This window comes from Oncorhynchus keta, chromosome 8 (assembly GCF_023373465.1).
Source record: "Oncorhynchus keta strain PuntledgeMale-10-30-2019 chromosome 8, Oket_V2, whole genome shotgun sequence".
NCBI lineage: Eukaryota > Metazoa > Chordata > Actinopteri > Salmoniformes > Salmonidae > Oncorhynchus > Oncorhynchus keta.
The window spans coordinates 4,320,932-4,345,293 of NC_068428.1; the positions used below are offsets into that span (position 1 = coordinate 4,320,932).

General features: G+C 40.4%; 1 protein-coding gene across 2 annotated transcripts in view; it reads right to left on the reverse strand.

The window, feature by feature from the left end:
* Position 1: 1 nt before the first annotated feature.
* LOC118386706 (sorting nexin-14-like) overlaps positions 2–24,362 on the reverse strand; it is a 26,001-nt gene continuing 1,640 nt past the window's right edge. The window contains exons 5-30 of one of the 2 annotated variants that reach the window (XM_035774449.2): positions 17,816–17,894; positions 17,691–17,734; positions 17,502–17,589; positions 17,224–17,308; positions 16,939–17,095; positions 16,607–16,682; positions 16,411–16,455; positions 16,242–16,322; positions 15,868–15,982; positions 12,540–12,695; positions 12,235–12,359; positions 12,022–12,080; positions 11,584–11,610; positions 9,046–9,175; positions 8,567–8,741; positions 6,931–7,014; positions 6,670–6,770; positions 6,337–6,448; positions 6,010–6,050; positions 5,685–5,804; positions 2,569–2,692; positions 1,657–1,821; positions 1,330–1,425; positions 469–560; positions 322–378; positions 2–151 (exon numbers count right to left, since the gene is read on the reverse strand). In XM_035774449.2, coding sequence (XP_035630342.2) covers positions 107–151; positions 322–378; positions 469–560; positions 1,330–1,425; positions 1,657–1,821; positions 2,569–2,692; positions 5,685–5,804; positions 6,010–6,050; positions 6,337–6,448; positions 6,670–6,770; positions 6,931–7,014; positions 8,567–8,741; positions 9,046–9,175; positions 11,584–11,610; positions 12,022–12,080; positions 12,235–12,359; positions 12,540–12,695; positions 15,868–15,982; positions 16,242–16,322; positions 16,411–16,455; positions 16,607–16,682; positions 16,939–17,095; positions 17,224–17,308; positions 17,502–17,589; positions 17,691–17,734; positions 17,816–17,894 — 2,479 coding nt within the window. In that variant the 3' untranslated portion in view covers positions 2–106. The remainder of the gene's footprint in view (positions 152–321; positions 379–468; positions 561–1,329; positions 1,426–1,656; positions 1,822–2,568; positions 2,693–5,684; positions 5,805–6,009; positions 6,051–6,336; positions 6,449–6,669; positions 6,771–6,930; positions 7,015–8,566; positions 8,742–9,045; positions 9,176–11,583; positions 11,611–12,021; positions 12,081–12,234; positions 12,360–12,539; positions 12,696–15,867; positions 15,983–16,241; positions 16,323–16,410; positions 16,456–16,606; positions 16,683–16,938; positions 17,096–17,223; positions 17,309–17,501; positions 17,590–17,690; positions 17,735–17,815; positions 17,895–24,362) is intronic. The other variant, XM_035774450.2, reaches the window with a different exon arrangement.

Genomic DNA, 24,362 nt, shown 5'->3' on the forward strand with positions numbered 1-24,362 from the left:
GTAAAATAAATATATTTTATTATTTTACATTGGAATGTTGATATGATCCCAGAGACATTGGAATTTTCACTGCACTTTCCTCCAGGGAAGGGAAGCGTTCTGTTATCTACATCCACTGGCTGCTATCGGCCGATGGCTCTCTCTGTCCCTGCTGAATAGACAACATTATCACGGTATCCGCAGGGAGGTACACAAACTACATCCTGGTACCTTCCTACTTTATAAATAAGCAGGAAGGTACACAAACTACATCCTGGTACCTTCCTACTTTATAAATAAGCGTGTCTAAATAGTTTGGAAAAGACATTCTTAGGAATTTACCGTGCCAAGCTCTGGAAACAGTTCTTCGACAGCAATATCCATCAGAACGTAAGTCATCTGAGGGGCAGAGGACAGAAACAAGAGAGAAAACAGAATGCACCATGAAACCTTGGCTGCAGAGAAAATTGTCTCCTTGTTTGGCTTTACCTGCTTGTTAAGAAGTGGCTGCTGAAAACCGTCAAAGAGAAGCCTGATGCCCTCGTATTTGGCCTCCTGTCCGATGCACTTTTCCACAAAGTCTATGAGGTGAAAAGACAAAGACATCAATACAGTACAACGGAGGCCCACTTAATCCATAAAAACTCAAACTATCCCTTTGGCAGGTGATTCCATCAAAATATTATGACTATTTCCATGGATGATGCCATTGTACTTGTTCAACATGTAGCCTTTCTGTCAGGGCATGCTTTCAAAAGTAGTACCAGGCTTCCAGAGATTAGAATGAAACCGATAAATCAGGGAGTGTTCACCAGACACAGGGAGTGTTCACCAGACACAGGTTGTGTCCCAAAATGGCATCCAATTCCCTTTATAGTGCACTACTTTTGACCAGGGCCCATAGGGGCATATGCACAGGCAATGGGACTTAATGATATGATGAAATGGAAAATATCTGGGCTTGGTGAAAACTATTCTCTGTGTCTGGATGTCATTTGTTAATACAATGTAACGAAACGGAACTTGCTTGGTGGCTAATGAACTGTGATTAAGACATGAATCCATCATGCTGAGAGCTGGATATCTTGTGTAGAGAGTGCATACTGGATATGTGCAGCACATGAATACAGCAAAAGAATACTAGAGAACATGTTAGCCTGAGTTCCAGTCTGTTTGTATAATAATTTGGTGGGTGCTTATATTTTCTTATTTCACACGTGTGATTTGGAAATGTTTTTTTGCATATCCCAACTCACCGTCGGCGAGTGCCAGTCTGTTTCTGCTATCATACCAACTCCTTGTCATATCATGTTTGTCATGCCATGACCAGGCTAAAAGCTTGGGTCTAACCTGGCACATAATTCATCATCTCTTCGAATGCCTTCTTGGCTCTTCTCTGCTTGTCTCCTGTAATAAGTTCCTCACTGGTCTCACAGAACACAGCATCTAAGATAGGGCAGAAAACATCATGAGTCTGGGAGAAGTGGATCAAGGCAAGGCAATTCCAGAACTTAATGGACAGTAATTCACAACAACAGTGAGATTGGCTAAGCACTGAAGTGGAACAGCAACATCTACAGTGATTGTGTGTATTCCCCTAAAACCCTTTGGTGGAGCCTTAGGAAGGAAATAGGAGGGGTTGGGGAAGAAAAACATTACTGAAGCAATTCACCGTACCTCTGAGCATGGTGACGAAAGAGACGACGTGGTGCTCCTGCAGGATCACGTCCAGTTTGTGCTGGATGTAGTTATCCATGTAGGCATCCAGCGTGTTCTTGAACAAGATCCGTCCCCCTGACAGGATGTGGTGCAACCAGTCTGGCATGTGGAACACCACTCGACCTGTCGGGTCAAGCAATCATTTCATCAAATGTATTTTGTTACATGAGCAGTTGTCACAAACACAGTCTCGCAACACAGCACCAAACACAATGAGAAGAATCATGGCTGGGTAATAGGTGTGGGTCTGACAGTCCTGAACTTCCTACAACTAGCACTGTGACGGTCACAATTCTGTTTGTACACTTGCTTGCATGAATATGGTTCTTAATAAAAGCTATTTTAAAAAGCCATTACACTTTGTTATCATTATCATTTCAGGTTACTTATAAATATGAATCAACAAATTAAGAAATGCCAGGTTGGAGTGTGTCATATTTTCATATCATACTTGCATACCTGGTTAAATAAAGGTGAAATAAATAACATATTGACATCGCTAATGGAGTCAATATATATATATATATATATATTATATTATATTATATATATATATATATGCCTACTTTGTCCTTGTTTTACTTTCATGTTGGACTTCATTCAATACCAACACCATACCATCAGTTACTAGGTTATTCAATTACAGTCACAGGACTACCTACAACCTTCATATACAACTACATACACACACACACACGTACTGTAGTGGCCATCACTGGCAATACTAAAACCCTACATATTCTTTCACTAGATTCACTTCTAATGACAGCCGTATTATGCTCAAGATGTTTGTGTTATTTGTGTGACTACCATATTTCAAATCATGGTTCAGTCACGGGACTACTTCTTCCCTGGTGCCTGGTCACTTACCCATGAACATCATGTAGTCATACATCCCTTCCACTGAGATCACCTCCATAAAGCAGTTCCGGTTGTGTTTCTTCTCCAGGCCCTCGGGCAGGTTAGCGTTGTTTTTGTACAGTTCAGTGAATAGCTAGGGAGATAGAAATCTTTTATATTGACGAGAAATGGACTACAAAACACACAACTCAGCCTTTCAAGGAAGTTCAGAGTGAGTCAAACCACACAGTTAACAGTCTGCCACACTTACTTAATCATTTAAATCTGAGATTACACATGCAACATTTCCATGGCATATGTTTTTTCAAAAGTGCTAAACTCTGAAATGACCAGAACATTCTCTCATTACGGTTAGTGGAAGGAACATGCAAATATTTATCATTGTGACTGAAATGAGCACATCCTGTCAAAGAGCGGGGCTAAGGAGTATTTGACACTGACAAAAACACTTTTTTTTTTCCAAACGGAAGATACTCAAATATTTGGTTCCAGCATTCACCGTGGGGTCATTTGTAAAAACACCTGAGAGTTACGAGGAATGGTTTTAATTTATTAGTTGGGGTCAAGGCCAATGCTCCTTCAAATGTTTTGTGTCACTGAACAAGTTTCAGGTCTGCTGAGCACAAGCTTCTACGTTGTGAAAATGCAGTGCAACTTCCAGCGGTCGTTTACTGTGAACACAGGCTGTACCCACTTTAAGTTAGTTTCAGACAGAGGTCAAGTAGGCTACTGTGGCTATTTGATCATAATGTAGGCCTACCAGAAGGGCCTACCATCAAAAACAACAGAAAATGCATCCCATAACATTTCAACACAGAAATAGCTGTTCTATCATTCAGCCTTCAGTAGCAGGCAATGTTTGGTGTTCAATGTAGGCCCACATTCCAGGAGCCTCTTAGGGGAAAAAAAGCCTGTAGGGCTTGACATAAACCTGTTTATGCAGTTGTCCTTTTGTTAAGGGAATTTTTATCAATAATGACTAATTATGTATACATTTCAATCAGGACTGACTAATCAGAATACTATTATGTTACTGTATATGTATGAATTTCCTTTTTAATCTTAGTACTGAATATAATGTGTGCAAATATAATCAATAATTAGAACAATGACTGTCTGTACCATGGTAGAAATGAATGAACTCATAGCCAGACTGGCTAGAATGCTTATCTACACCAGCTGTCCTAAGCTCAAGTCATATAGAATGTATGCACACATGACTGTAAGTCTTTTGTATAAAAGCGTCAGCTAAATGGCATATATTATTATTATTATTATATATCATAATAATAGGGAAGAATAGAATCATAAGCTTTTGTATTATAAGGAATGTAATTACTGAAACTAATGACGTCATTTTCAGTTTATAACCTGTGGTTATAGGAGTACTCTCGTGAATAATATCTGCTGTTTGACTTTAACCTCTTCAACCTATGGGGGCGCCATGTCATTATTGGATAAAAAAACGTGCCAGTTTTAAGCGCAATATTTTGTCACGAAAAGATGCTCGACTATGCATATAATTGGCAGCTTTGGAAAGAAAACACTGACGTTTTCAAAACTGCAAAGATATTATCTGTGAGTGCCACAGAACTCATGCTACAGGCGAAACCAAGATGAAACCTCAAACAGGAAATGAGCAGAATTTTTGAGGCTCTGTTTCCCATCGTCTCCTTATATGGCTGTGAATGTGCCATGAATGAACTTGAGCTCTCAGCCGTTCGTCCAAGATGTCTGCAGCATTGTGACGTATTTGTAGGCATATCATTGGAAGATTGACCATAAGAGACTACATTTACCAGGGGTCCGCCCGGTGTCCTGTGTCGAAATTATTGCGTAATCTCTAGGTCCATGTGCGTTCCATTTCTTCAGAAGAGAAAGTCAACTGCCACAATGGATTTATCGTCGATAGATATGTGAAAAACACCTTGAGGATTGATTCTAAACATCGGTTTGCCATGTTTGTCGATATTATGGAGTTATTTTGGAAAAAAGTTCACGTTTTAATGACTTAATTTTCTTTTTTTTTCTTACCCAAACGTGATGGAGAAAACGGAGCGATTTGTCAACACAAATAATCTTTTTGTAAAAACTGAACATTTGCAATCTAACTGAGAGTCTCCTCATTGAACACATCTGAAGTTCTTCATAGGTAAATAATTTTATTTGAATGTTTTTCTGTTTTTTGTGAAAATGTTGCCTGCTGAATGCTAACGCTAAATGCTACGCTAAATGCTACGCTAGCTATCAATAGTGTTACACAAATGCTTGTTTTGCAATGGTTGAGAAGCATATTTTGAAAATCTGAGATGACAGTGTTGTTAACAAAAATCTAAGCTTGAGAGCTAGCATATTGATTTCATTTCATTTGCGATTTTCATGAATAGTTAACGTTGCGTTATGGTAATGAGCTTGAGGCTGTATTCACGATCCCGGATCCGGGATGGCTCGTCGCAACAGGTTAAGACTGGGCTCTGTCCATTACTATAAAATAAGGGTCTTACAAATCCTTATGAATTGACAGTGTTTAATTTTAATTGGGTGTTAAAACATAGAGCAATTTAATTCTTGCAACACCTTTAGACAAGGAAGGTGACTGAAAATTAAACCACTTTACAAATTAAAATGTATTATTGTTCCAATAATTATAGAGAATCAGAAATATTATTCTACCCTCTGCCTATTGGCTACTTAGCCTGTCTCAAAATACAACACGGCCCCTTTAAGACAAGAAAAAGCTCTTTACCCTACTCACTTTTCAAAGATGCTCTTGTAGGAAGCAATCACTCCCCCATTGCGGACTACAAATTATCTAGGCTAATAACTCCCTAACTAGCAAAGGATATGAACAAATGGGCACGTTTGCTTTGTTCTCAAAACAAGACTTAGAGGGAACATTGGTCAAAGTTGTCCACTGAAGCAGGACACATCCCTAGATATATCTGAGATTGATGGGAGGGATGTATACAACAAGTGTTCACTGAAGTGTGTACGTGGTCCCAGGGCAAATGGGGAGCTTTGCACAGTAAGTGTAAAGGTAAAACTAGGGAATTGGGGGAAAATGTGACCCTATTATAGGCTTTTTTTTTAGGTTACTTTGGGGAATTGTGCAACCCTAGCCTCACCTTCTTGTTCTTCTCAGCATTAGGGCTGAGCATGGTCATCTCTGGTCTGCTAGGTTTGGCTTTGGGAGATTCACAGGAGTTGAAGAAGGACTGGATGAAGGGCTCCAGGTTCTGTCCTTTCTGGCAGGCAGAGATGCAGAGGAAAACAAAGAGAACATTGTGAATAATATCAGCCGACTGAGCCGGAATATTGTCTGATCATATCTACTTCCTTTTCCAGTTAAATTGAGGCTCAGAGATTAACTATGCCATTGATATATTGGTATTGGCCAGAACCCCAAGAGATATTATACTATTAAAAGCACATTGGAAAAATGCCTCTTACCTCTTTAATAATTTTTCCAGGGACAGACCTGAATATTTTACCTGAGAAGGAATAAAATCACAATAAATAAAAATAACACAGATCCACATGGCACTACATAGCTAATCAATGATGAACTTCTCATGCATTTTTAGTCCTATAAATTCTGTATGAACGCATGGTCAAAAGTAGTGCACTATAGAGGATAGGGTGTCATTTGGGACACAGAACATGTACTTCTCCAGGGCATCTTTAGCCCTCCTCGTGTTATAATGTATGAATACGTTAGAAAATGCTCCATAGATGTTAATGATGTACTGTATGAATGTGTTAGAAAATGCTCCATACCGAGGTTGACATCAGGCAACATCTTGTCCATGAACTGAGACTCCATGCTGTGAGGCGATAGGAAGTCTGCCAACAACTGACTGTTACTTAGCTCTGGGTGCTGCATCAGTCTCTGTTCCCAACACACGCACATAAAGGCATGCACGCATAGATGCGCACACACACATACACACACACACACAATACAAATATGCATATACACACGCACAGGACTCACCAAAAGCGAGAGATGACGATATATTAGAGTAATTTGATTGTTTGTTGTTTTTTAAAGCCTTGAATGCACTACAGTTACTTCACACTATGCAGAGGAACAGGCCTATGAATCATTACCTGCAAATATTCCTCAAATTCTTCCCTTTTGGATGACAAGAACTCACAGTTCTTTGGTCCAATAATTCTTTTGGAGGGAAGCTGTGCATCTGCAAATGAGCCTGTGCAAAAGTGAACCGGGTCAATTTACTAGTGACATTTACAGTGTCAAAAAAGGAAACAAAAGTTCTGTCTGAATCCACCAGCCACAGGACTGAAATAAAGCCAAAAGGGTATACTTCCTCTGTTAAAATGTGTGAGAAAGTATAAATGACATCTTACCATGGAACTCTGTGAGTTTATTTTCTAGAACGTAGAATTCCATGTATCTTCTGAAGATGGACCAGTTCTCCGTTTCTTGCCACTCTGAGAAAACCGCTCAAGAATCAACAGAATTGAAAACCAACATCAATACTGCAGTTTTATATTTCCCAATCCCCACTGTCATAATTCATCAAATGTATGGCTGCTTCCCAAATGGCACTTCATTCCCTACATAGTAGGTAGGCCGATATATAGAATTCAATAGATTGATTTGAATTTATGTTTTAGCGCGATTCCAAATGCTTGTATCGCAATCAAAAGTACATTTTTTCCCAGTCTTTATGAGCGTTTTGTAGTTTTGGTCTCATCTCTTTCGCTCCTTCTGTGCACCTTCTCACTCGCACACAGACACTAAGTCCCTCCCCATGCCACTCACAACAATGACAAACGATAACTTCTTGCTCTCTGACAACAAGCAGTCTAAACTTGCCATTTGCATTTGAGGTTTGGGTGAACAGAATCGGTCATATGGACACAGAAATACTTAAGACATTATTTTTCTGTAATAGAGGAGAACGATACTCTTTTTATATGTCTCAACTCCCAACATTCATAACATGGATGGATTCAAAGACCTCACTGTCTTGCCAGGAGGGTGCAGGGTGTTTTAGAGTTCTGGTAGACATGTTTTGCTGAAGTATTTACGGCTCAGGATCTCGTATCTTGGGTATAGAGTTCGAATCAACTTTCTGAAATAGTCTTTCTCCACATTTGGATTTGTTTCCATGTCTTTCGCTATGTGATACGTAATTTTCATTCGTTATTTCATTCCACTTCTTGTCATACGGATTACCACTAATGATTGGTGCGTTGAGTGATAGCTGAGTGCGGGTCTGGCTTGAAGATGTCTTGAGACTTGTTCTGCTGCGCCGGGGATTTGTTGCACGCATTCTGGTAGATTCTTCATATTCGCTCACATTTCAGATGGTGAAAAAGATTGCTGGTGTTTCCACCTTTGGCAAGCACAATGAGTCTACACAACTTACACAATACTATTTGTTGGTTGAGGTCCGATATCTGAAAGCCAAACCAGTTCCAGTCATCCTGCAAATCAACCTCAATAGTGTCATTTTTCTCATCTTCAGTCATCCTCAATTCTTGCTTACACTTTTGCGCTTGCTTATACTTTTTGCTAACGAAAGGAGTTCACTTCACTAAATGTTTGCTTGCATGTTTCTTTTGTTGACTTTGATTGATAGGCAGATTGCGTGTAACGTCCATGCTCCTACTTTTTTTCTTTGCTAAAAAAAAAAAAAAAAGCTATGTAAAAGATAAAACTATTTGAACTAGCCCACTAAGCTGTATCACTCGACTGAAATTTATTTACCTTATTTCATACATTTATTAATTTACCATGATATGGCAAAATCCACATCATGGCACAACATCATACCAGTATTCACATTCATACCAGTACACCACCCAACCCCAATATATCTTGAATCACTCATAACTATCTTTAGGCCATATCCCCCAGCCCTACTACATAGTGCCCTACTTTTGACCAGGACTCTCTGATCAAAAGTAGTGCATTATGTTGGTAATAGGGTGCCATTTGGGACTAACTCATAAACACCTCTGGTCGTGCCCTCACCTTCCTTCCTGTCGTTGCGTTCCACTTCGATACAGAACACAGGGACTCTCTCCCTATTGAGCTCATCAACGTAGGGGATGGTGATGCTCCAGGCTGACAGGTTCCTCAGGACTCCTGGAGTACTGCTAGCCTCCACTGGGGTGTTATCCTCCACCACCACTGTGGCCTCCTCAATCTGCAACACATGGGAGGTGTGGGACGACAGTTGAACTAAGCTCATGAGGCACTTATAAGTTATATTCTTTTAGAATCAAAGAATTTACATAAGTAAAAAAATATATATATGCACCAATAGCAGAACGTCCCTTTAAATTGTACTAAGCCAAAAAAATAAACCCTTTGGTGATAAACATGAAAACCACCTATTCATATACAGATAGTGGAGGATGAGGAAGTGATATTGGTTTCTCTTTGGGTGTCCATTTTAAATTATTGCACTATATCAGGAATAGAGTGCCATTTGGAGGGGAAGCGCTCACCGCTTCATCTTCAGCGTTGACCATGGCGTACGGCAGCATAGTTCCCTCCATGGTAGTGCTTTTGAAGACACCTTTGATTTTGCTGCCGATCCTGCTTATCCCGAAGGACTCCCCTCGTCTTGAGATATTCCTTCACAGGCACAAACAAAAACAGAGTCGGAAAGGGAGCTGTGAGCGACTGCATGTGTTCCTGCCTACAGTTGAGGCCACTTATGCAAACGTCTGATGTTAATGCAGTCTTGCCTCATGTCAAAATGCCATGCTGATTTCCATATCCGAACAACACACAACGAGAGAACACATTATGAAACGCTGCACATTCAACTAACGGACAGACAAAAACAGATGAGAGGTACTTTGAAGTTATGTATTACATGCTTACAGACTAAGGCTCAAGGCTAGCCACACACAAAGCATCCTCCATTCAAGCACTCGCATATTTGTATTAGAGGTTGAGCGATTAATCGGAATGGCCGATTAATTAGGGCCAATTTCAAGTTTTCATAACAATCGGAAATCGGTATTTTTGGACAAAGATTTAGCAGATTTTACACGTTTATTTAATCTTTATTTACCTAGGCAAGTCAGTTAAGAACACATTATTATTTTCAATGACAGCCTAGGAACGGTGGGTTAACTGCCTCGTTCAGGGGCAGACCAACAGATTTTCACCTTGTCAACTTGGGGGATTCAATCTTGCAACCTTACAGTTAACTAGTCCAACGCTCTAACCACCTACCTCTCATTGCACTCCACGGGGAGACTGCCTGTTACGCGAATGCAGTAAGAAGCTAGCTAGCATTAAACTTATCTTATAAAAAACAATCAATCAATCATAATCACTAGTTAACTACACATGGTTGATGATATTACTAGTTTATCTAGCGTGTCCTGCGTTGCATATAATTGATGCGGTGCGTATTGTTGCTCCAATGTGTACCTAACCATGAACATCAATGCCTTTCTTAAAATCAATTACACAGAAGTATATATTTTTAAACCTGCATATTTAGCCAAAAGAAATCCAGGTTAGCAGGCAATATTAACCAGGTGAAATTGTCTCACTTCTCTTGCGTTCATTGCGTTCATTGCATGCAGAGTCAGTGTATATGCAACAGTTTGGGCCGCCTAATTTGCCAGAATGTTATGTAATTATGACATAAAATTGAAGGTTGTGCAATGTAACAGGAATATTTAGACTAATGGATGCCACCCCTTACAGATAAAATACAGAACGGTTCCGTATTTCACTGAAAGAATAAACGTCTTGTTTTCGAGATAGGACATTAATATGGTCGAATCCAGAAACTAAGGCTCGTATTTCTGTGTGTTATTATGTTATAATTAAGTCTGATTTGATAGAGCAGTCTGACTGAGCGGTGGTAGGCAGCAGCAGGCTCGTAAGCATTCATTCAAACAGCTCTTCCGTGCGTTTTGCCAGCAGCTCTTCGTTGTGCGTAAAGCATTGCGCTGTTTATGACTTCAAGCCTATCAACTCCTGAGATTAGGCTGGTGTAACCGATGTGAAATGGCTAGCTAGTTAGCGGGGTGCGCGCGTATAGCGTTTCAAATGTCACTCGCTCTGAGACTTGAAGTGGTTGTTCCCCTTGCTCTGCATGGGTAACGCTGCTTCGAGGGTGGCTGTTGTCGTTGTGTTCCTGGTTCGAGCCCAGGGAGGAGCGAGGAGAGGGATGGAAGCTATACTGCTACACTGGCAATACTAAAGTGCCTATAAGAACATCCAATAGTCAAAGGTTAATGAAATACAAATGGTATAGAGAAAATAGTCCTATAATTCCTTTAATAACTTCAACCTAAAATGTCTTACCTGGGAATATTGAAGACTCATGTTAAAAGGAACCACCAGCTTTCATATGTTCTCATGTTCTGAGCAAGGAACTTAAATGTTAGCTTTCTTACATGGCACATATTGCACTTTTACCTTCTCCAACACTTTGCATTATTTAAAACAAATGTAACATGTTTCATTATTTATTCGAGGCTAAATTGATTTTATTGATGTATTATGTTAAGTTAAAATAAGTGTTCATTCAGTATTATTGTAATTGTCATTATTACAAATACATGTATAAAAAAACCTTTTTTTAAATGTAAATCGGCCGATTAATCAGTATCGGCTTTTTTTGGGGGGGTCCTCCAATAATCAGTATCGTATCGGCGTTGAAAAATCATAAGTCGGTCGACCTCTACTTTGTATATTCAAAAGGTGCAACTAAAATAAAGACCAATACATCTATCCAAAATGTAACATAGGCCAATAACCCCAATTCTTGTTCAGTTAGCGCAATTCAACACGGTAAAGGTAAGTCAATACAAAAACACATACAAACACTAGATTGCAAAACCCTACTGAAGACAAGTGCTTATTGCCCCACAATGCTTTTGTTCTCAGGCAAATTTTGGTTCCATTCACTTCATTCTGGGCATATTAAATAGCACATCTTGCAAGCAGCTAAATCAACGGCAGCCAGCCGAGGGACATTAGCTTGGCCTGCATCATTCAAAACACATACTCACCTCATATCATCCAAACTCAGACTATTCCTGGAATAATAGGCACAATGAATCACAGGCTGCCAGGATAAACAGGAGCAGCCCACAAATAGTACAAATTAGCCTCAGTGCCCTTTGTGGGGATGTGGTGGGCGTCAACAGGTCTGTTACTGGGGCCAAAAATAATACACCACCCTAATGTAGTGTTGATGTGAACATGATTTAGACTTGGAGGCATTCTGTGTATTACATGAATGACATAATGAAACTAGTCTTAACACTTCTGTTTGGAAGAATATTAAAGCTCTTCAATTAAGTCTCTATTTAGATGTAAAGGGAACATTTGTGGGCTATATTACGACAACACCAAAAAACCTATAAAACGAACTACAGTAAACCACTTAAGCTTAGAGTAATATTAGACATCTTTCCAATGTAGTCATTGCCATCAGGAGCACAAACCTGTTTATTCTGGAGTCCATTTTTGGAGACTCCACCCCCCTCAGAAGGTGTCTGAAATACTGCAGAGAGAAAGAGAGCTATAAATGTGGGAAAAGGTTATCCATTTGTCAACTTGTTTTTGTATATCTTTTGCCTCTGTCATAGTATGTTTGCCCTATGTGTAATTTAGAACAGACAATAGTATAGTAGTGTAGGTGCTGTACTTGGGCTCACCTCATCGCTGTGGCAGAACATGGGGGTGAAGACGCTCTCCAGCAGGGACAGCACATGCTCATAGGCCTCAAACAGGCAGTGCATGGTCTGCAGCTTCACCACACCCTCGTACGGCCCCTGTGCAACTAGTGCCAATTATGACAGAGTACAGTAAAATAAATAAAATATATTAAAAAGAGCAAGTCATATATATTTTCAAGGTTTGTGGACTTTGAGAAAATAGCACATATCTGAACAAAAAAGGCTGCGTACGTCACACTATGTTGAGCAATGATTTTGTGTACTGAGAATCTAGCAGAGCTTACTGTTTCGTATTTCCTCGATGATGAAGGGGTCAAAGCTGATCTTGTCGATGCTTTCTTCCAGGCAGTAGGTCTCATAGAGGTGCTGCACCTCTCCATGCAGGCGCTGCAGCTCAGAGTCACTCAACTCCGGACACAGGATCTTATCATTGAACTCCTCTGGAATGACATGAAGGAGAAGAAGATGAATGCTGTTACAGTGTTACTTGATTGATCAATGTTTTATAAAAACTTCCAAATTCACAGTAGAGGTGCGTGGGTAAAATCACTGGGGAAGCCAAGCCAGGGGGAAAAAAAGCCATATTACAACCTACGTGTTGTGATACTTGCGTTGTTTGTTCTATACCCTGTTAGTTCATATGCCTTGCGACCCTGATATATAGTCTTAAAGGTCGGGACAATAAGGCAAAGTGGCAGAATAAATTCAACCACACCTTTGTTTCAACACAAAACCAGAGAGTGGACATATTATGGACTTGTCCACAAAACATATTGCATGTAACAAACAGTCACATGACCTACAGCATGGTTAAGCAAGTTAATGTTTCTGACATTTTCAGACTACTAAACAACTATTGATTTAGAACACCGTAGGGTTAACACAAGTCACAAAGAACAGGGAGCTGCCTCCACTATTCCAGCACCATTTCAACATCATCAAATCACCTATGCTTAGTCTAATATAGTGACAACTAAAAGATTTCAAAAACAATTTAGTCCAATCAACATAAGCTAGATTTATGGCTGTCCATGGTACTGATGTGTGCCGGCGTGTAAGTAAGTTTAAAAAAACATGTCGACTCACCCTACGTGTAGAAAAACGCTAATGCCATCCTCTCTTTCATGTTGCCGAAGCGGTCTATGATTTTCATACAGTACACACTTAGTTTTTTTTGTCCTCGGCTACCTGGCTAAAATGCTGGCTGGCTAGTCTGGACAAATGCTACGGGCAGCAACAGAGCTGTCACGAAATGTAGTCAGCCTGTGATTGTCAAGCAAATAACTGTCGGGCTCACATTTAGCATCTCACATGGATTTATTAGACTTTATACGGCTATGTATTATAGGTCAAAAGAAGCACTATATGAAGAACATCTATTTCAGAAGAACAGAATAGCATACTCTTCAGTTGTCCTTATGTTTGGTCCTGAACTGGCTATGCCAAATGGCTGTGGGCTACACTAGTTCATTTAGTAAACAAGACTTAGAATTCCATGGCATTATTTTATTGTAATGAATAATAAAATTAAACAAAGCTAAACAAAATCCCAATATTTTTTTCCCAAACGATTTGAGGGTGTGCGCACATGTGGCTATTATTAATGAGTTATTAATGTAACTTAAGTTGTTCTACAAACGTTGGGCTATATGTTTTGATTTTTAATACAGGTTAAGGCTGCATGATGCAACTAATGATTTGAAAAAAAGTTGCTTGAAAGGCATGAGCTCTGCTTTGTTTTTTTTTGCGCAAGCTGCACACTTCATTTGTCTCTCATTCTCTCACAATTAGACAAGCACTTGATAATATGCCTCGAATTTCACGCCGGCATCCCCTTTGTGTCCGTAATGCCCCCTAAAAAATACATGCCTTTTGCGGCCAGTGTGCTACATTGTACCCTTCACCCTGAGTGCTGTACGCTCCTAAGCACCCCTCACTCACATGGCTCTCCATCATGTGATTGGGTCTTTCTCACAGGCTACAAGTGAAGACCGACACATCCGGGATGCAACTGCGCACATCCTTATCCAATTTCGAGGTGCATATTGAAGATATTGGAAGAACTGTCCACATTTACTTTTTGTCAACCAACAAGATGAATAGGCCTAACGAACAGAAAAAGCACTAGCCTATGTCAATCTACTATCCCCCATAGTACAAAAGTCAACATATTCTATTCTGTGCGAGAAATAACTATTCCAAACATAGTCTGGGACAGTTCTGGTATGCAATAAAAGTGATAATATATAGGTTAATATTGCCACCCATCAGACTATTCTTGACTTAATCTTGTCTTTACGTGTACTAAATAGTGTGTAAAATGTGTTTTGATTTAGAATGACCCATTATCATGCACCTGTCTCGAAACAGGGGCAGTGGGAAAAAATACATGTAATCTATGAACTTCAGTAGCGAATGGAGGGCGCTTTTCCCATGGTTCATTTTATAAATGCCAGCCAGGTAGGCTATACTCCTGTTGTAAAGATAAACAATGTGTTTAATATTAGGAAAGTTGAGAAATAAATATAGTAGGCCTATAGAAAGATGGGATCCTCTTTTTAAAATAGAGGCCATCACTGTTTTCTCATGCAATTGCATAGCCTATAGAAATGTTGTGTAACAGGAGCTCATTGGCTCTCATGAAGTGTTTGATTAGATTTTCAAACACATTTGCATTGATGTTAGAGTGCTGAGTCCCAAGCAGTTAGCAAGTTTGGTAGGCTACTAATGACCATCAGCAGCATTAGAACTTGGAGAAGCCTAATTACCGTGACTAAACGGTCACGTGGAATTTGACTGCCTTTTGACTTGTGACCGCTGGTGTGGCAGCAATACAGTCATCGCAACAGCCCTAGGTGGCAAAAAAAAAAAAACTATTTTTGACCAGACATCATCAGATAGATGGGCTACACATACAGAGGGGCACATTTTGAATTGCTACCTCTGTATTCCTATGGGTTTCATTCAAACTCATGATTATTTATACACATTTGAAACGGTTATAGTTCAAAGATTATATATAGTACCAACAGGTTTTTGACAAGCAATCCAAGTAGGGTCAGTCTGAACATCTCAATGTTGGTTTGGAGTTGATAGCTTAAACAGTAAAATGGTTGATAGGTCTAGATTATTATTTAAACAATTACAATTTTAGTCTATGGGAGATCATTTAAATATTGCAGTAATAAAAAAAAGTAGAAATGCTATCAAAAATATTTTCTCAAACAATCTAAACTGGGGCAATCCGGTTTCGTGTTAATAGCTAACATATTTTAAGCTCTAGAGTGGGCCTGAAGAAGTCGAATAAGAAATAGTGTCTTGCATTTGCATTCAGCAAACACACTAATAAAGAAAGAGAAGTGGGGTTGACTGTTGTGACTCTAGACATCACTGACTATGGTTACTCTGTCATCATGGACTTATGGTCTTCAATATACATGCCTCTCAATATGATGAGAGTAGCATGCAGGAAAATGGCAATACAAATGTATTTCTGTCATGACAAACAACTCAATTCAAAAAATATTTTAAGGGTTGAGAATGTGGTAGAAGGCAAACAAAAGGCCTTTTATAGCCTTGTATGAGGATCTCTGAAAGTAGTGCTGTCCTTACCCACAGTGAGGCAGAACTGAAGAACCTGTACGGCCCCCTCCTGCTTCAGGAAGTTCATGAAGCGGAAGAGCAGGTCCTGTTGCTCCCGGATCTCCTTCAGCTCCAGCTTCAGCACCTGGGAAACCACAGGCGGGAGGACAGCCACAGAGTTCAGAAACTGTGCTTGTCCATGCAAAACTCTAAACCAATACTTTAACTATTGCCTTCATTTGTATTATTTTGTCATGTCTTCTGTTTTAGTTCACCGACTACCTTTCTATTTGTGCTTGTTAGAACTAGGAGGGTACAGTAGTACAGCTATTAATTGTCAGTGGAATGGATACATAACTAACAAGGGCTTTCTGTTCCAAATGCTGAAGGGACTAAGTACTTACAGATGTCTTCTTGGTACGAGGGTCAGCGTATTTCTGCAGGAATGGAACCAGGGCATATGGTGGATCCATGGCCAGCTCAGGCTGGGCAAACAATTTGAGGAATAAATCACAAATACATTACAGCATGATGCTTCCACATGAGGTTTGGTAAAACGCCCAATTTACTTACTGGAGAGTCATCAACAAATATTAGAACCATGTGGTTCACAGTATCCTGAAAAGCAACAGGAGGAATGCATCAATAAGATGGAATATGTCAACCACCGCTCAGTTAAATTGCTACCATTCCAGAAGTACATGTTCTGCTCATTTATATCCGTTCGTATTCATATCCTATATCACTAAGCATACAACATTCTACTTACAGGATCAGCCATGAAGTCCAAGGTGGGGAGGAACACAGACCCTACCATGACCTCTCGCATCAGCAGAGCTAAAGATCTGACAATCAGGAAGACATAGGATTCAGATAAAGTGCCTGATTTCAAATGAATTTAACAGTAGTGTTCTCAGTTTTTCCTTGAGGAAGATCTGACAGAAAATGTTCACTCATTATATTTAGTGGTTACGATCCATAATAAACAGTTAAATGTCAATCATTTTGATAACAAGATAGTGACAAGAATAATAAAATATATATAAAATATACAATTGTGACTGACAGAGGTGCATGGACTGCCTGGTTGGGTGGGCCTACCTGCAGTCAGTAGCTTTGGGTGGCATAAGATAGGAAAAGAGCATCTCCGTCACCTTCCGGAGATAAAGCAGCTCCTCTCTGCGACTGCGCAGGGCAACATGCAGGTCAGGGCCATACTCATCCAGAGCAGCCTGCTGCAAACCTTCAGTGTTCTTCACTAGAACACAGAGTATTAACCCTTGCACAGCCAGTACACATTTTGTTTTCTTTATTGACCAACATCTTGCAGTGCAGAATACTACTGTGAGAATGAAAATGTGCAAATCCACAAAACAAATTGTAAACCTTTTTGTTTGGCCTTTGCAATGATTTCAATGTGCTTCATGGCAGCTTTCATCATTTTGCCAGAAATAAGTGAGGGGACATCAACCTGTGTGAAACAATTACACAGTTAGCGTAGAGTCTGAAAAACAGACATAGCACATTAACACGGTATTAACCATTAGCAATATGTGGATTCAAATGACATAAATTCTAATATATGCTAAGGTATCTTGACAACGGTTACTATTCAGAGAACAGAATGTGGGTGAAAGAGATGAATAGACAGAACTATATATCACCTTCTGAGCGCGTCGAACTAACACAGATGCAAAGAAACGAAAAGTAATTCTCAGTTCATCTACGCATGCCTCATCATCGGTGATGTCCCTATAAAGTAAAGTAATAAAAAGCATCATGAAATACGCATTCCAAAATCCAGACAGAAAACCCAAGTCAAATTGTTCAAAACTGTGGTAGAAACTACTCACCTGTACCAGGGATATACAAAATTCTCCAGAACCAACTCGAGCAACTAAGGGCCAAATATCAATAATTATTCATTTCATTTGTGATTTTCAAAATGATATATCTTTGAAATGACCCATTACTGTACCTCTGACATAGAAGCATCCACTTTTGAGTAGACTTTCAAGTCCAACCATGGCTGATAGTTTTCTAGGAGTAATGTTGGTCTGTGAAGGACACCATATTTCAACTTTTTTTAATTTTAACATTTCAAATCACAATTCAGTCATATTTATCACAATAATTTACATAGTGATGTGTGAATGTGTCAGTCGGTCCTGTGCAACACATACTCAGAGTAAGTTTACATGCAAAGTAATAATTCAATAATAAACTGATTATGGCAGTAGGCAGATGACGCAAGTCAAGTAAACGCCTTACTCTGCTCATCTTAAAAATCGGCGTACAGTCAAAATCAAAGTAAGCATACGACAATTAAATCACCTGGTTTTCTGAGCAATCTTTCAAATTATTAGGACATGTAAACACCTTAGAAATCGGCGTTCCAGCAGTGTATTTGATCTGCGCATGTGTTAACACAAACTTCCTCTAGCGTGAGTGAAGTGAGTTCGGAACAACTGAATGTATGAGTCTTAGAAGTAGTTTTCACAAACAAACTTTATATGTCTGAACTCAATGTGAAACGCGTCCCAAAAATAAGATGGTCATAGAGGTAGAACTTTTATTTTGATTGCCGATTTTCTGCCACCACACCTGCACACAATTGCTAATAACCCAACTGCAACTGCCAGACTATGTGATAAAGTGAAAAGTAACAGGGTTGTGGGATTATCTTTTTTTTTTTAAACAATTTAGATAGGCTTACAGTACAAGTCAAAAGTTTGGACACCTACTCATTCAAGGGGTTTTCTTTATTTTTTACCTTATAGAAAACTAGTGAAAATATCAAAACTATGAAATAACACATACAGAATCATGTAGTAACCAAACAAGTGTTATAAAATATATTTTGATTTGTTTTATCTGAGATTCTTCAAAGTAGCTACCCTTTGCCTGGATGACAGCTTTGCACACCCGTGGCATTCTCTCAACCAGCTTCACAGGGAATGCTTTTCCAACAGTCTTGAAGGAGTTCCCACATATGCTGAGCACTTATTGGCTGCTTTTCTTCACTGTGGTCCAACTCATCCCAAACCATCCCAATTGGGTTGAGGTCGGGGGATTGTGGAGGCCAAGTCATCTTATGTAGCACTCCATCACTCTCCGTCTTGGTCAAATAGCCCTTACACAGCCTGGAGGTGTGTTGGGTCATTGTCCTGTTGAAAAACAAATAATAGTCCCACTAAGCCCAAACCAGATGGGATGACGTATCGCTGCAGAATGCTGTAGTAGCCAGGCTGGTTAATGTGCCTTGAATTCCAAATAAATCACCAACAATGTCACCAGCAAAGCACCCCCACACCACGCCCTCCATGCTTAATTGTGGGAAGCACACATGCGGAGATCATCCGTTCACCTATTCCGCGTCTCGCAAAGACACGGCGGTTGGAACTATAAATCTCAAAATTTGGACTCAGACCAAAGGACAGATTTCCACCAGTCGAATGTCCATTGCTCTTGTTTCTTGGCCCTAGCAAGCATCTTCTTATTGGTGTCTTTGGTAGTGGTTTCTTTGCAGCATTTCGACCTTGAAGGCCTGATTCACGCAGGCACCTGTGAACAGTTGATTTTGAGATGCGTCTGTTACTTGAACTCTTGTGAAGCATTTATTTGGGCTACAATTTCTGAGGCTGGCAACTCTAATGAACTTATCCTCTGCAGCAGAGGTAAGTCTGGGTCTTCCTTTCCTGTGGCGGTCTTCATGAGAGCCAGATTCATCATTAGCGCTTGGTTTTTACAACTGCAATTGAAGTTCTTAAAATGTTTCCGCATTGAATGACCTTCATGTCTTAAACTAATAACTAATGATATTGACTTGGTCTTCTACCAAATAGGGCTATTTTCTGTATACCACCCCTACCTTGTCACAACACAACAGATTGGCTTAACTGCATTGAAGAAATTACACAAATTAACTTAAGGCACAACTTTTAATTGAAATGCATTCCAGGTGACTACATCATGAAGCTGGTTGAGAGAATGCCAAGAGTATGCCAAGTTTGCAAAGCTGTCATGAAGTCAAAGGGTGGCTACTTTGATGAATCTCAAATTTAAAATACACTTTTTTGGTTACTTCATGATTCCATAGGTGATATTTAAAAGTTTTGATGTCTTCACTATTATTCAACAATGTAGAAAATAATACAAATAAAGAAAAACCCTGGAATGAGTAGGTGTCCAAACTTTAGACTGGTACTGTATATGTGCGCATGATAAACTTTACTTGGTGGGTTTGCAGTTGTTCTGAAGTTTACACAGTGTTGTGAATGTATTTGTAGATCCAAAGAATTCAAATTTGATGGAGAATAAACTGTGAAAGAGAACAGCACTGTGTCCTTTGTCAATGACCCATACAAGAGCCGTTACACTGGTGCCGTGACCCGGATGATCCTCATGATCATGCTGACGCAGATCACCGGGGGAAGTGAAGATCAAGTGTGCTCTTCTGGTCAGATGTTTGGTTTCATGCCATACGGCTGATGTTCTGTCATTTCAGTGTTGTGATTTTCCAGTTTAGTTTGTCAATTTTTCTTTAACTTTTTCTTTGACATTTAATTTGTTTCATCTAAGGGCGGTGTCAGGGATCACAAATCTTCAACTGATAGTTAAATAGTTGACTATTTTATTACTCCTAATATTGCCAAGGGGAGGGGTGTTTGGTTTGGCAAACATACAGGTAGCAATGCAATGTCCAGTGGGATTCATGGTCGGGGAGTGGGGATATATCAGTCATTAGCTGATTGTGTTAGGAGTGCGGGTACACAGTTCAGGAGTGGGTTGATATGACAGACTATTTGAAAAAGCAAAGACGTGATGTACCTGATCAAGCAGCAGAGATCATGAGCAGGTTAACGGAAAAAGCCAGGAATGTTGTAAAGAGTCGTTGGACGTCAAACAGAACCTGGATCTAATCTACCCCATCCTCCTGCAATACTTCCATAAATGCTGCCTTGGTTCAATGCACAGCAGCAGCCAGATGAGATGGACATGTTGGAACTAATGGAGAAAGTGCAGCGACAAAACAGTGGTTCCAGTGAACACAACCCCCCTGCACACAACCCAAGGACTCAACATCGTACAAGTGACCAGGCCTGCAAGGTCTGTAATGATACTAGGCACTCAGTCTCATTGCATGGGAGAGTGTATGCGCTTCCTCCGTTTCACTCCTGGTCACACGAGAGATGCATGCCCCAGGCTTTTGTCGTGTACAATGAGTGAGATGACTGAGCTGAAGTTAATAGATGCTGGGGTAGTTGGTGTGAAAAGCCAGTTTAACTCAGATGTCGTACTTGTTGGCTGTGGAGGACGCCTTGTGAGGCCAAAGTCTGCATTCAACATAAACATTGAAGTCTATGGATGCAAGATGGTTGCTCCAACCTCGGGAGTAGAAGGTCAACATGATGAACTAATACTGGAAACCAAAGTGACCAAGCACATCCGTGTATCAAAACAATGTGACAATTATTGGAAAGCAGTCTCGGCTCCCTGCATCACAGATGACACGGAATCTGAGCAGTTTCTCACCATGTTAGCTGGAATCAACCACTGGAGAGGCGACAACATCTCTAACGAGATGGGAAGAGTGAGATGCGACCACGGTCAAGGCAAATGGCTGAGTTACGAGTATCTGGTTCGGGGAAAGCTAAACAAAAACTAGTGTTGCGTCTCCTGGCAGCTCAGTGATGACAGAACCTACTACGTCTCGCTCAGCACTATGGGGGATCATGTTAGGAAGGATTGTTATGCCTGTGTGAGGAGACAGATGGGTCCCACTGAAGCTGATCAACACGTCTGGCCGTCCAGTGTGGCTGAAGTACAATGTAAAGCTTGCAGACATCTTCCCATGTGTAGCAATGGAGGACATACAAGACACCGAACCAGAACAGTGTAGTCCACCAGGTCAGCTGTCCTCAAGCCACGTCTGAGGCCGATCTGACGGGCCACAAGAGACACGTTCCACAGAAGAGAAGCTAAGATTGCTGGAGTTGAGTGCTTTGGACCTCAGCCCCTGTGATGTGAATGAGAAGTGCAAGAGTCAGCGGCTGACCTAGTAGTGTGCTATGAGGATATCTTTTCACGTCACCATCTTGATTGTAGAGAAGATGAAGGATTTGTTCACAGAATCCGCGTGACTGACAGCCATCAGACACTTGAAGAGCTGGGAGAAGCTTGTTGTCAGTAATGACATACTGTACAGAGTCTCACGAGATCAGATATCAAAGACAAAGTGGTTCCAGTACGTAGTTCCTGAGTCTCTCAAAGCAAAAGTCTTGAAGGGTGTTCATGATCATGCAGGTCATCAGGGTCAGTTCAATTGCCTTAGCTAGACAGAGATTATTCTGGCTGCACCTTGACAGAGATGTTAGGGATTATGTCCGTGGTTGCCACTGTTGCATAGTCAGCAAGACAGTTGAGCCCGAGGGCAGGGCTCCACTGGAAAGTATCACCTTGACAGGGCCGCTACAACTGGTTTGTATCAATTTCTGGTCTGCTGAATGATCAAACAACAAGTTCATTGACATACTAGTGACAACAGATCACTTTACAAGAATGGCTCAAGCCTTTCCCTGCAGAGACCAATCAGCTAAGCAGGTGGCAAGAATCCTGTGGGACCGATACTTCTGTGTGTATGGATTTCCTGAGAGAATTCATAGTGACCGAGGAGCAAGTTTCGAGAGACAGTTGATCAGCGAGTTACTGAGAGTCTCTGGTGTGAGGAAGTCACACACAGCACCGTATCACCTGATGGGGAATGGCAGCGTGGAATGTTTCAATCAGACACTTAGCAGCATGATCCAAGCTCTAGCACCAAGCAAGACAGGCAGAGGCACCTGCAAACATTGGCGTTCATGTACAATTGCACCACCCATGAGAGGACAGGGTAAGCCCCCTTCTACCTGATGTATGGAATGATCCCTCGTCTGCAAGTAATGTGCTTTTCAGAAACACTGAACGATCCAGCTGTTACCAGTTACGACGAGTATTTGGTGTCGCTCTCCAAGGATGTGAAGGATGCTATGGTGATAGCACTGGGACATGTTGCAAAAGAACAGAACCGAAAAACAGATTTTATAACAGAAAGATCAAGGGGCCACCATAGAAGTTAGAGATCAAGTACTGTTGGCAAACAAGAAAGAAAGAGGCAAGTGGCAGACCGATGGGAATCGACAATATACACTACCGGTCAAAAGTTTAAGAAAACCCTTGAATGAGTAGTTCCTTATTTTTACTATTTTCTACATTGTACAGTAAGTGAATACATCAAAAGTATGAAATAAGATATGGAATCATGTAGTAACCAAATTATATATTTTATATTTGAGATTCTTCAAATAGAGACCATTTGCCTTGACAGCTATGCACATTCTTGGCATTCTCTCAACCAGCTTCATGAGGTAGTCACCTTGAATACATTTCAATTAACAGGTGTGTCTTCTTAAAATTATATTTGTGGAATTGATTTTCTTCTTAATGGATTTGAGCCAATCAGTTGTGTTGTGACAAGGTATGGGGTAGTATACAGAAGATAGCCCTCTTTGGTAAAAGACTAAGTCCAAATTATGGCAAGAAAAGCTCAAATAAGCAATGAAAAACGAAAGTCCATCATTAGTTTAAGACATGAACGTCAGTCAATGCGGAAATTTTCAAGTGCAGTTGCAAAAATCATCAAGCGCTATGATGAAACTGGCTCTCATAAGGACCGCCACAGGAAAGGAAGTCCCAGAGGAAAAGTTCATTAGAGTTACCAGCCCAAATAAATACTTCAGAGTTCAAGTAACAGACACATCAACTAATAAGAGGAGACTGTGTGAATCAGGCCTTCATGGTCAAATTGCTGCAAAGAAACCACTACCAAAGGTCACCAAGAAACACAATAAATGGACATAAGACCGGTGGAAATCTGTCTTTTGGTCTGATGAGTCCACATTAGAGATTTTTGGTTCCAACCGCCGTGTCTTTGTGAGACACAGAGTTGGTGAATGGATGATCTCCAGATGTGTGGTTCCCACCGTGAAGCATAGAGGAGGTGTAATGGTGTGAGGGTGCTTTGCTGGAGACACTCTGATTTATTTAGAATTCAAGTCACACTTAACCAGCATGGTAAAAGCATTCTGCAGCAATACGCCATCCCATCTGGTTTGCGCTTAGTGGGACTATAATTTGTTTTTCAACAGGACATGACCCAACACACCTCCAGGCTTTATACAGGCTATTTGACCAAGAAGGAGAGGGATGGAGTGTTGCATCAGATGACTTGGCCTCCACAATCACCCGACCTAAACCCAATTGAGATGGTTTGGGATGAGTTGGACCGCAGAGTGAAGGAAAAGCAGCCAAGAATTACTCAGCATATATGGGAACTCCTTCAAGACTGTTTGAAAAGCATTACAGGTGAAGCTGGTTGAGAGAATACCAAGAGTGTGCAAAGCTGTCATCAAGGCAAAGGGTGGCTACTTTGAAGAATCTCAAATATATTTTAATTTGTTTTAACACTTTTTGGGTTACTACATGAT